Genomic DNA, 13,402 nt, shown 5'->3' with positions numbered 1-13,402 from the left:
TGGGAATGCATGATAAGAATACGCTCTTCCACAACCTTTCACGCTTCTGGCACCTGTAAAATGGGACCTCGTGGTGACCCAACTGCTGTCGTTGATCCCAAATTAAAGGTTTGCTTGAGAAAATGCATTACAGTATTCATATATAAATATTTATAAATATTGTAATATTTATATAAATATTGTGTAAGCAGTGTAACACTTGTTTGTTCAAATTCAACTTTTTGCAGGTGATTGGTATTTCAGGATTACGAGTAGTAGATGCATCCATCATGCCCGAAATAGTATCGGCACACACAAACATACCTGTTTATATGATTGCCGAAAAAGCAGCAGACATGATCAAAGAATATTGGGGAGACTTGGAGAAGTTGCAATAGTGATAAAGTATTTTTATTAGCATTTTACTATGCAGCAATGTTATAAACACAGAAATTCCATGTATTGTTTGTAATGTATTTTTTGAAAAGTAATTAATATTTAAGAATGAGTTGAGTCAAGTATTTGTTGATTTTATAAGTCCAAGAAATAAAAAAAATGCTTATAAAAGATAAAGTTTGAACAATTTAATAACATTAATTCTGACATGTTTACACGTTTTAAATTAATTTACTTAATTAAAAGAAACCGTAGAAGATAAGCAATATCTATAATAATGCAAATATTCCTAATAACTAAATTTTGTTTATTGTAATTTAGAAGAGATTGCGTGTTCCGATGATATAGACGAGGAGAATAAGAAAGTGATTGAAGAACATTTTATAGTTGTAAGCCAGATCCTGATTGATCAAATTTATCCCCTATAATACAGCTTTGACGTTGCGTGCATAGCTATATGTAACAGCTATGCACGCAAACGTCGAAGTATTATCAGACATTGTTAAGTAGGCTTGGCTAAATTATCCTACGTTTCGAAACTTGCGTAGACAGTTTCGTAATTGTGTCAAGAAATAGTTTATAATCGCTTATACCTTGAAAGAAAGTTTATTGCAACAAAATGTACAATAATAAATAATAACGAATACTTGATAAAGAGAGCACGAAAAAAAGAAACATATTACATTTTTTTAAGTAAAAAAATTTTACATTTTTTTTGTAGATTTTTTTATAATGTTCACGAATCGAATTACTTAATATCAAGATTCCATAATACGACCACAAAATATAGATAAACACAATTCGAGAACCAGCGTAAGAAAACAGATTTATATGTGTAACGATACCTGTTTGCATGACTGATACAAGGAACCGCGACAACTTAACAATTTCGAAATTGGTGACGAAATAACAAAGACTCAGATAAACTATGTCTAAGAAGATAAATATATTACTGTGGAGGGATGCAGGAGAAATTAGTTTGGGCTAATTAAAGGCGTCATTTGATTTGTCAGTCTAAAGAATAAAAATCTGTAAGTAAAGTGAAGAGTAAAATATTTTATTTAAATTATAACACAAAAGATTAATTGTTCCATTAATAAGATTAAATAAGAAAAAATCTTATTTTGATAAAAAAATAAGAAATAATAAGATTAAATTTAAAAACCTGAAAAAATCGTAGATTGAATCTTATTAACTTTGGGAAAATACAAAATGAGAAATTGTTGCAACTTTGTAATTACTTTCTAATTTGTTTTGCGTGGTGAATGAATAGCTTTATGTAAAACTGTTCTGTTAATTGTTTCTTACACGCACATGAATTGGCAATTCGTCAAAGCTTAATCAAAAAATATACAATAATTTTAAATATTTTTAAAGAGAAAGAATTTCATTCTTTCTTTCTCTGATGATATACTAACAGTTCTTTTAAAAGATTTATTGAAATCTATAAATTGATAACACTTGCCAATACAAAAAATTTATATCAGTAATTTAATTAGAATAGGTTTTTTATAGACTTAAGTCACAAAAAATGCCGCTAGCCAAATTGCTTCATCAAATCACAATTTTGAAAAATTTGCAATTAAATTACAATTACAAATAAAGATCTATTCTCTTATATTTATAACTAATAACTACGATATGTGACATAATGGAGAAGTTTCATTGCAATCAAAATTAAGTATGTTGTGAAGATTTTCAGCTTTTCAAAAGAATTTTTTGTCTCGGCTGTGATTAATAAGATATTTACAATTAAATTTGAGGTCGGTTTATTGTGAATAAACTGTGAATTAAATCACTGATAATTTATCAAATAGTTTTCAGTCAAATTATATTTATCAGTCAAATTATATTTATTTACATTCAAGGGTTTTTTGCTGAATCAACAAATCTAATGTCAAAAAACTAATAAACTCGAAATGATGAAATTAATATAACAAATAAAAATTAAATTATTTTTAAATTTAATAATAATTTGTATACTATATTAGGGTGGGCCGATAAAAATAAATCGATTTGTAATACCCCCCAAAAATTAGCTATGGATCTCAGTACGGTCTGGGTAAAATTTCGTTGAAATCGATTAATACGTTCAGCTAGTCCCTCGACTTTGAAATTAGTAAGTTTATGCATTTTTTTGCAAATTACATTTTTGTTTGTTCTGGGCTGTACTTTTGATAAGATAATATACTATGTATTATATGTTATTATGTATAGTGTCATATAATAACGTCAATGCAAAGGACTTTTAATTATGATTATAGGTTGCATGGTTGCACAATGAGGTTTTTAAAAGCATTTTTATGTTTATGGCGTCGAAAAAAAGGTATAAATGGCAAGCATCTGTTCGTCGCACTCGCATTTGTAATAAGTATACATTATTTACCGGTACAGTTCAGTTATACTATTTTTTCGTTTATTGCAACTCAAAAGTCGCAACAAACTTTTTATTAAAAAACGCACACATCTTTAAAAAATTGTTGATTGCCGCAACTTATTGCACTACATTCAATTTAGTTACAATTCTAGCTGCAAAAATTTAAAACAAGTTATTTTCACGCAATCTATATATATGTGTTCTGAAAAGTAATTGTTGTCAAGTTAAGAAGCAAATGCAATTTGTTACAAAAATCAAAGTAAAACATTGGGACATAGGAAAACCTACTTTACTTGATTACTTTATAAAACCTATTGTTTTATAAACTATTGTTAACAAAACTTAAAGATCAAACGTTCTTTTTTCAAAAATCTGTTAATCAGTGCGTGTCGCGAAGTTGTTTCGGCAGCATCTTCTATCAAAGTACCTTCACATTCTATTAACAGTCTAACTAATATCTTCATTGACCGATATGTATCGAAGATAAACAACAACTCTGTTAATATAATATGTAGCTTTTTCAATAATAATTACTTAAAAGAACATCTCTGCAATATTTCCCTTAGGATTCGGATTCCAATTTTCAAAATAAATTCGAGTCCTGGTGCAAAATCCCGATTTGTACTCTAAGCAACATAAATTATTTTTTTAGATATATTTTAATACTATATAAGTATTAAATTAATTTAATAAGTTAATGATCGATTACTTATTTTAAATATTAAAAGCACTGCACTTGTTAAGGCTTTTAATAAATAAAATAAATAATTAAACACTAATTAACTTAATACTTGCAGTATTAAATTTTTCTAAGAGTTGTTATTCGTTACAATAAAAAAAATGGGGTATTTTTTGTTTGCCCTCCTAATTTTGTCAATGGCGAGTGCAAACTATGGAAGTGTTAGAGTGAACTATATATATAATTGGACGCACGTTGACTTTGACTGGAAAAATCAAAAGCAGATGGAAGATGCAAAAAAATCTGGAATTTATGATCCTCATAAATGCGTGATAATTGATGGAACTAGAGCAAAAGGTAAGTTGTTGAGAAGTTAACTATTCAAAAAAATTGTAATAATTTTGTAAAGAAATATGAATACTTTTATTATTCGATAACAGTTTATAGTTGTAGTATTTAACTGCTACATAATCATATTACGTATCTATATAGGTTTTATATATATACTTGATGTGTGGTTAATGCAATGGATGACATTGCTGTTGCCATAAAATTCGCGAAATAAATATATCTTTTGGTAGTACATAAGTTCACAGGATAAAATTCTTATAGATGGTAGAGTATTTGTTACTGTGCCGAGAGAATTTGGCTTTTTTTCACCTGCTACCTTAGCAACAGTAACTAATAAAACAGGACCAGGAGGTCCAATTTTACGTCCGTATCCAGAGTGGAGTTGGCATAATAATGATACATGTACGTGCAATGGTATTACAAATGCTTACCGAGTGCAAGTAAGTGTTAATACTTTTCATCCAAGCAGTTGTCACATTTTACATTTATGTATTATTATTAAATGACCAACAATTTATTACATAATATTATGCACTATATATTCACGATGTCTTATAATATTATGCACTATATATTCACGATGTCTTATAATATTATCATTGTTTATGGGTAGATATTTGTTCTAAGTAAAGTGATAAGTGTACACTTTGAGACCATTGTCAAGAAAATATTCTTTGTAAAAATAACGATTTATTTAAAAGAAGAAAACTAAAATTGAGTAATTGGTTTTCCTAGCACTGAAAAGATATTTTTCTGCATGTGCGTACGTGAATAAACAATATAACTAGATGTGAATACAATCGCGATATACACGAAAAGAATAATTTTGCTGGAAGGTCTAAAAATATTGCTGAAAACAGATCTGAAAATGATTTCGTTGAACCATTGAAATAATTTTGCTGAAAATTAAAATTCATTGATAGAATATCAAAACATTTTACAGTAATGCTTATCATTTTTAAATTTTCAATAAAATTATTTTGATAGCTCAAAATTATTTCCATTTTATCCAGCAAAATCATTTTTCCATGGGTATCGCGATTGTATTCATGGTCTTAAAATTTACATTTATCACTTTACATAAATCAAATAATATTTACTTAACATTTTTACTGTATGTACGTATATACATATTCAAGTTATGTACCATAAATTATTTAAATTAAATAAATAAAACTTATTTCAAATATTTTATTCGTTCATATATCCGTAAAAACTTGCAAAATTTCAATTAGTTCATCACAAGCATTACATTTGTTCAAAATATAGTATTCTGAATCCTAGTTCTTTTATTTTTTAATTAAGAATAAAATTAAAATAAATTCGATTTGCTTATTATTTGACTTCCCTATGATAAACTTTTATAATGTTCTTTGAAGTAGTATAAATTATTTTTTTTAGTACTCATATTAATGACTTTTCTAAAATGTGTGATAAGTACATTTCAAGTATATTATCAAGAAAGTATTATTTATTAAAGATAATTGTCAAACTTATTAAAAGTAGGCTGCAGGCTAATACAGTAATTTTTAATTATTAATTACCCATTAACTTGCGAATTTTGCAAAATGATACAGGACTTTTCGATTCAGTTTAGTCTGCTCTATCTATATATCATGATATATCAATATATACCATGAGTTCTACCATGAACGGTGATACACCTATTACGAAAAACCCTGTATATAGTCAGCTTGATGACAATATATATAAAATAGAATTTTTACTTTCACCTCAGATTCAATGTAATCACATCTTCGTTCTGGATAACGGCAAAATTGGTTTAAATCAAACTTGTAATCCAAAACTATTGATCTTCGATTTAAAAGATGATAAGTTAGTTGAAACTATTTACATCCCGCTTAGTATCGCTACTAACCAAACGGGCTTTGGAGCACTGACAGTGCCTTATGTTTATATTAAAAATGGAAACTGCACGCAGTTTCTGGATAAAATTATTGTAAGTATGTCTTCTATTTTGTGATACCTTTAGTAGTACAGTAGTACAAATTTGTCTGTGCTAATATTATTTAGTTACACATTTATTAATGAATATATTTCGTATTTTGCATATTTAAGTAACTCTATATATACGAATATATGTATATATACATATAGATTATTATAGATAATTATGGCTGACGTGCGAGGTAACGGTTTAGTAGTGTATGACTCATCTACAAAGCGTATATGCAGAGTCGAATCTGATTATATGAAACCGACTGATACTTTGGTTACCATAGGAAACGTAACTTTTCCTTATGCAAACGGTCCGTTCAGTGTGACAGTTCTTAATGATGGCAAGTATCGTTTTATAATGTAACAAACATTATTTTAATCAGAGTTGGGAAGTAACGCGTTACTTATAATGCCGTTACCGTTTTCGTTACTTTTTTTTATCTGTAACGGTAACGGTAACGGTAACATCGTTACATTTTTGTAGTAATGGTAACAATTTTGTCGTTACTTTTTATACTTTTATTTTCTAATTTTATGATTTTACAATTTATTTTCTTATTTTATAATATTTTTAATTTAATTTTTGAAAAATATTTTCTATACTCCATATACCTCGTCTTATAAGCTATACATTCCATTACAGTTATTACCAGCATTGAAAATCTATAATTTACATTACGTATATATATTCTATAAATATTTAGCACTAACAGTGAATATTGGAATGCACTCTTAATAATGACATTAATGTTTAAAAACAATAAATTTAATATAACTTTCTATAAAAATAAATAATATAAAGAAAAACGTGCTCTATACATATACAGACTAGTTTAGATCGAGTTCCAAGTTTTAATATTTATTACTACATTTAATAATTATTATTTATCAAATAATATGAACTTAAAATGTAGTTAAACTTATTTTAAAATTACAAAAATGTGTAATGGAAAAAGTAACAAAACGTTATTTTTCAAGTAACAGTAAAAGTAATGTGTTACTTTTTAAAATCGAGCAACAGTAACGCGTTACTTCTTTAAGATAATATTCCCATCCTTGATTTTAATTATAATATACTGCTTAAAAAAATTAAAAGATCATTTTTCCTCAATAAATTTTTACTCATTTTTAAATTTTGACTACTTAGCGAATAATTAACGCAAAAAATAAGTCAAAAAAAGATTTTACAAAGCAAACTCTCTACTATAAGACGCTTTTGTTCAATTTTTAGATAATCAATTTAATACTTAAAGATGTAATCAGTTTTGTATGAAGTATTTGTATTTGACACATTTAAAATCTAGAAATTTGTGGTCTTCCACCGCCTAATAAAAAAAATTGGCAAACATAATCATTAACGTACCATTTTAAAGTAAGGACTTTGTTCTTTCAAATAAAAAAAAACTATCTTCTGCGCTGATTATTTATCGAGATATTGCAATTTAAAATAATTTCTGTTTTTTTTACGATACAACGTAACCGAATATGTATCACAGGGAGGTTTCTCGATCGAATTTTGCACATCGTGTGCATGCGTGCCTGCGTGCGTGCGTGCATGCGTGCGTGCGTGCGTGTGTGTGTGTGTGTGTGTGTGTGTGTGTGTGTGTGTGTGTGTGTGTGTGTGTGTGTGTGAAATTAAAACATGTAAAATTAAAAAAATTTTTTAATAGGAACTAAGTACCTAGAAATTGAACAAAAACGCTTTATATAATAGAAAGATTACCCTGTAAATCCTTTTTTGGTTTATTTTTTACGTTAATTATAATGTGTAATCAAAATTTAAAAATGGACAAAAATTTACTGAGAAAAAGTAATCTTCTAATTTTTTGAACAGTTATTTAGTACTATCACATTTAACGGGTATTAAGAATTTATTTTTAACATCTCATTTCCATTCATAATTTCCTTTGCTTGTTTAATACTAGTATTCATATATACGTTTACGCTGTGCGCACTAATAACTTAAACATAGAAAACTACCTTGCAAATAATCAATGACATTTCCTCGATTTCTATAATCTTTTTATATTTCTTTTAAATGTTCCAGATGTTTATTATGCTTCTATACAGAAAAAGGAAATCTATAAGATAAAAATAAAGACACTACTTGAATGTCCAAATAAAGAGAACGCTAATAAAGAAAATAAACTCGTAATTAAATTACCAAGCCATACAGGACACATCGCATCAGCGGGAAATTCAATATTTTATTGCGATAATCAAGCAATAGCTATTCTAGGCACGAATGTTAAGAAAGCTGGTAAAAACACGGTAAAATATCATATTGCAATTATTCTTTACATATTAATCAATGATAAATTATGTATTTCAAATTTTATTAACGATTGTTAAATACATGTATAATAATTGTTAGTACGACTTTATCGTTGTAAAATGATACATTAATTTTAAGGTGATGCTCGCACAAGACTTCGAAAAATTGCAAGGCATCCCTTCAATGAAAGTTTCAAATTATTGGAATCGGATAATGATCGTATCAAATAGATATCATCTTTTCGCTATTGGTAAAACAAATATAAATGAAACAAACTTCCGTTATTTTGAAATGGATTTAAGCAAAATACAGAAATTGATGAATTAGAATTATTCAAGCACTACTTGATTTTTGTATTTTGAACATATTTTAACAAATGTTTTTACATAATTTTATTATTAATATTATATACGTATGATTTAATTGTAAAGTATTTAAGCGTTATATATGTAAGATTTAAATTAAAACATTACATATGATATATATACTGGATGTCTCGTACTCAATGGTACAGCGATTATGTAGGCACTAGGCAGGTAGTGTGGACCAAACTGAACAAAAAAGTTCTCTACCATTTTGCGATCTTCGCAATAGTTATCGAGATACTAATCATTAAAAAAAAAGAAAAAATTATACATAATGGCCAAGTTTTTGCTTCGCTATGATTATATATTGATCATTTTAATAACTTTAAGTCTGTTTTTGTCTCTACTCTCTATGTCTATAATCAAATACTTGGTAATTTGTATGATCTCATATTTGTTTTTGGACAACTTTTATTTATTAAAATAATATTTTTGGTTTAGATAAGATGTACCTAATGTACGATACACTTGTATATACTTGGTGTAAATTTTTTTTTAATGATTAGTATTTCGATAACTATTGCGAAGATCGCTAAATGGTAGAGGTCTTTTTTGTTCAGTTTAGTCCACATAAACGCTGTACCATTGAATACAAGACACCCTGTGTATATATATATAAATATAATTATATGTAAAAATTATATGCATACATAATTCTATTATTACATTGCAAAAATTTAATATGCAAATTTAATTTTGTGAAAATTTAACAATTTGTGTATTATACGTACAGATAGCAATAATTAATAATTGATATACATATAATTATAAGTAAACTATTTCGAGTAGTTTAATTAATATTAAAATATTCAAAATAAAAAATATATTCTTGCAGATTATAATGATCTTACTTTCCTAAACTTTAGATTTAAAATAATTATAAAAATTATGTATTATATACATATATAAATGTGGTATCATAAAATATTTCTTCTTTATTACACATAATTTTCACAACTTTTGGATTTAAGGTAATTTTAATTATTTAATCCTGCAGTAAAATCAATATCAAATCATTAAAAAATTACATCAAATTATTTCATTATTATTATATCAAATCGTATTATCAGTTATTGATTTGATATATCAATTTGTAATGCCTATTTTAACATAGTACGGAGCGAAATATGTGTTTATCATAATGTCAAAGAAGTAAAAAATATACAAAAAAGTTTAGCTGCAAAGAACAAGCTTTCGGTAAATTAATTAATCAGTAATTAAATTAATCTCAAATTTCCAGTAAACAAATTGATAGCAAATTGTCTCCAAGTTGTTATCAAACTTGCTCAAATGTTGGAAATAAATCCGATGCCATCTGTGTCAGTAATAAGGAATAAATTTTTGCCAGCAAAACTAGCATTACATAATTAGACAGCAAATTAATAACAAAAACAGAGCAAGTTTTGCATAATGTTAATAACGCTTCTGACAACAAATTATGAGGTCACCATTATTGAAAAATGCGACTCCTATTCCCTTTTTAATTTCATTAGAAGGAATTATTTAAAACTGTTTTACTAATATATTTTACATTTTTTAATATATTTTAAAAATTAATATACACACGACAGATTTTAAACTGTTTTATTAATATTTTTTAACATTTAATATATTTTAAAAATTAATAAACACTTGACAGCAAAATTAAAGCATCACCTATTCTGATCCCTAAAAATATGCAAATTTCAAGAGAGTGTAACTTTGTAAAAAATGATCGTAATAAAATGTTCCATAAAGCATTCTACAGCTTAAAATCTCTACTTTTGAAATTCATCATTTATTAAACGACTTACTGATTTTTTCGAAATGAAGCTTCACGGATGCAAATAGAGATACATCAAATTTAAGATTTTTTCCTAACTTTGCGAAATTCCATACGGCGTAAATTAAAAATCGCATACAAATACGACATTGCATACATCATTCGAAAGCGTAAATCTTTATTTTTAATTTGCGCATTTGGAGAGCGTGGTGTGATTTTTTTAACAGAGTTATTTAACATTAAAACAAAAATAGTCATATATGCTTCAACATTGAATATCTCGGTAACAAAAAAATCGCCCAACGAATGTGCAAATTAAAAGTAAAGCATACGTTTTCAAATGCTTTAAACTGCATTTGTATGCGATTTTTAATTCATGTCGAGGAGTTTTTGCAAAATTCGTAACAAATTGTGTCACATTTTTATTTCTGTATAGTTCCGTAAAAGATCAGTAAAACGTTCTTTAAAATCGATATAAATGTAAAAAGTAAAGACTAGTTGTAAAATGCTTTTGATAAATTTTATTGTAATTTTTATTTTTTTATATGATATTACATTTTTCTTTGAAGAGTAGAATAGGGAATCCTACTAAAAGTGACTAAAACTCTTTTTAAAAAAAAGAAAAAGATTACGCCAAGTATATAAAAAAGTATCGTACGTTACATCCTTCCTAAACCAAAAATATTATTTTAACAAATAAAAATTGTCGAAAAACAAATATGATCGAGATCATACAAGTTGCCAAGTATTTGATTAGACATAGAAAAAAAATTTCTTTTTAATAAACCGTTTAACCGCATCCAAAAGTACATGCAGCAAAAGTTTAATGCCATATATTGTCTTTCCAAATATTTTTAAGTTTCATAAAATAGGCTTAAAGTGACTAAAATGACCAATGGGATCACAATGAAGCAAAAACTTGGCGTGCCCGCTTTTTATATATATCTTATCAATTAAATATTAATGCAATCGGGGCCGAGTTTTTGCTTCATTGTGATCCCATTGGTCATTTTAGTCACTTTAAGTCTATTTTATGAAACTTAAAAATATTTGGAAAGACAATGGCATTAAACTTTTGCTGCATGTGTACTTTTGGATGCGGTTAAACGGTTTATTAAAAAGAAATTTTTGTTTCTATGTCTAATCAAATACTTGGCAACTTGTATGATCTCATATTTGTTTTTTGACAATTTTTATTTGTTAAAATAATATTTTTATTTTAACTTATTTTAATTTTAATTTTATTTGTTAAAATAATACTCGGTCTATTATATGTGTATATCACACGGACACGAGAACTTATATCATTGCGCTTGCGCAGACAGAGAATCAAATGTGGGCACCAGTTTACCTCGTCGCACCGTCCCGCAACTGGCTTTCCCCTCACAACTCTATGCTCTGTCCCCTTATATTCCTATGTCCATGGACATAAAGTACGTTGAGAAGCAATAACAAGCCTTTATTTCGCGAGAAAAAAACCGAAGAATTACTGTTTTATTTCTCTCTTTTCTTTAATTAAATTATCTTAATATTCTTGAATATTACAAATCATTAGCATTTTGTCATCATGCAATATGTAGTAGAAAAATTAAAAACGTATATACTAATTTTTAAATATATATTTTTATACATATATAAAAAGATATATTTCGTAGAATACGAATACAAAATATTTTACACTCTTCCACAGAGGAATCAGTTTTTTACTTTCTTAGAATCCTTTTCCTTCGGTGATTTGGGACTAAAAGTAATATCTAAATTTGAAGACTTTGCGATATTCATCATCAATGCCAGTTTGACGGACGTCTCGGCGGCTTGAGCGAAATCATCCACGGAAATTACTTTCAGCTTGGCATCCAGTATCAATTGCTTAGCTTTAACCACATTGGTACCCTGCGAAGAAACAGGCGGATTACTTAAAGAGAAAATGAAGTGCTACGTAAAGGGCTAATGTAATACTTGAAAATAATCACTTGTAATCGCGCGATTATGGGCACCTTCAGATCCAGTTGTTTCGTAGCGTCTATGATCCCTTGAGCGATTATGTCACATTTCATTATACCGCCGAAAATATTTACCAAAATAGCTTCCACCTAGAATACCACCATTGATAAATCCATCGTTTTAATTCTATCAATTTTAAAATCACTATAAATTGTTAAATAATAAGGAAATAAAGTTAATGTTGCAGTACACCTAATTATTGCTCATCTTTGGCCTGTTTATACATTGTTATGTCTGTAATTTTAATTTTTATAATTACATTCGGGTCTGAAGACAGTATCTTGAAGCCCTCCGTCACCGTCTCGACTGTGGCGGTGCCGCCGACGTCTAAGAAATTTGCCGGTGCACCGCCGTACAACTTTATGATGTCCATGGTGGCCATTGCTAGCCCGGCCCCGTTCACCATACAACCGATATTCCCGTCGAGAGCGATGTAATTTAAGTTGTACTTCTCCGCCGCGACCTCCTTCGGGTCCATCTGGGTCGTGTCCTTCAATGCGAACAGCTCCTTCTGCCGGAAATCGGCGCTGTCGTCGAACTTGCATTTGCAATCCAACGCGTAATCTGCGGCAACAAGACGCAGAATATATATAACTATTATTCAGTCCTATTATCGAAAGGCACACTCTCTTGCTTCTCATATCTTATCTTATTCAATTTGCAGCGTACATTCGCCACAGATGTCTTCCGCAAATGGATTGATCTCGAGCAGCAGCGCGTCCTTCTCCACGAATAATTTGTAGAGACTGGAGACGACGAGCGACGCGATCTCCTTGCTGTGCCCCGTGAGTCCCAGTTTATCGACGATGCTGCTCGCCTGCGCGGACGTTAATCCTTCGTTCACGTTGATCGGTACATACGCCACGGCCTCGGGATTCGCGGCGGCGACATCCTCGATGTTTACCCCGCCTTGCTTGGAAACGATTATTACGGCCCCCTTGTAAAGCATAAATGACAGCGAATTATTTTGCTGAATCGAGCTATTTCTGATGGAAGAGCCACGACAAGTTCCCCACTTACAGTTCCCGGCTATATTATTAGACATATAGATTTTTTCATAGATTCATTTCATAGATTTTTCATTTCATTTTTCATTTCATAGATTTTTCATAGATTCATTTCATAGCTTCTTAAGGGGTTACACCACCTTGAGCGCCTAAAAATCATAGGTAACTTTGGAAATTTTTTTTAGGAAAACAATAAAAGTAATACAAAATTTGTTTTAAGGCTTTAATAATACATGTCTTTAGAAGTA

At 28.6% G+C, this 13,402-nt stretch overlaps 3 protein-coding genes across 6 annotated transcripts in view; 2 read left to right on the top strand and 1 right to left on the bottom strand.

Annotated features, from left to right (window-relative positions):
- Positions 1-21: 21 nt before the first annotated feature.
- On the top strand, positions 22-546 carry LOC105453947 (choline dehydrogenase, mitochondrial-like). The gene is made up of 2 exons (XM_011696246.1): positions 22-108; positions 228-546. Exons 1-2 carry the CDS (start codon positions 61-63, stop codon positions 375-377), a joined length of 198 nt encoding a protein of 65 aa, XP_011694548.1. The 5' UTR covers positions 22-60; the 3' UTR covers positions 378-546.
- A 2,195-nt stretch (positions 547-2,741) lies between these two features.
- On the top strand, positions 2,742-8,345 carry LOC105453946 (major royal jelly protein 3-like). Of its 2 annotated transcripts, XM_011696245.1 has the most exons (7): positions 2,742-2,763; positions 3,550-3,788; positions 4,044-4,222; positions 5,521-5,742; positions 5,911-6,082; positions 7,789-8,012; positions 8,155-8,345. In XM_011696245.1, exons 2-7 carry the CDS (start codon positions 3,593-3,595, stop codon positions 8,341-8,343), a joined length of 1,182 nt encoding a protein of 393 aa, XP_011694547.1. In that variant the 5' UTR covers positions 2,742-2,763; positions 3,550-3,592; the 3' UTR covers positions 8,344-8,345. The 2 variants fall into 2 exon arrangements, with proteins under 2 accessions (XP_011694547.1, XP_011694546.1); XM_011696244.1 differs by lacking the exon at positions 2,742-2,763 and having other exon boundaries at positions 3,526-3,788.
- A 3,284-nt stretch (positions 8,346-11,629) lies between these two features.
- The window catches only part of LOC105453945 (succinyl-CoA ligase [ADP-forming] subunit beta, mitochondrial-like), a 4,639-nt gene continuing 2,866 nt past the window's right edge, over positions 11,630-13,402 (bottom strand). For all 3 annotated transcript variants that reach the window (XM_011696242.1, XM_011696241.1, XM_011696243.1), the window contains exons 5-8: positions 12,817-13,084; positions 12,407-12,711; positions 12,117-12,236; positions 11,630-12,036 (exon numbers count right to left, since the gene is read on the bottom strand). In XM_011696242.1, coding sequence (XP_011694544.1) covers positions 11,839-12,036; positions 12,117-12,236; positions 12,407-12,711; positions 12,817-13,084 — 891 coding nt within the window. In that variant the 3' untranslated portion in view covers positions 11,630-11,838. The remainder of the gene's footprint in view (positions 12,037-12,116; positions 12,237-12,406; positions 12,712-12,816; positions 13,085-13,402) is intronic.

The sequence above is a fragment of the Wasmannia auropunctata genome, unplaced genomic scaffold (genome assembly GCF_000956235.1).
Source record: "Wasmannia auropunctata unplaced genomic scaffold, wasmannia.A_1.0 LD335992.1, whole genome shotgun sequence".
NCBI lineage: Eukaryota > Metazoa > Arthropoda > Insecta > Hymenoptera > Formicidae > Wasmannia > Wasmannia auropunctata.
The sequence above is the reverse complement of the archived record's forward strand: the minus strand, read 5'-3'. Positions and strand labels throughout refer to the sequence as shown.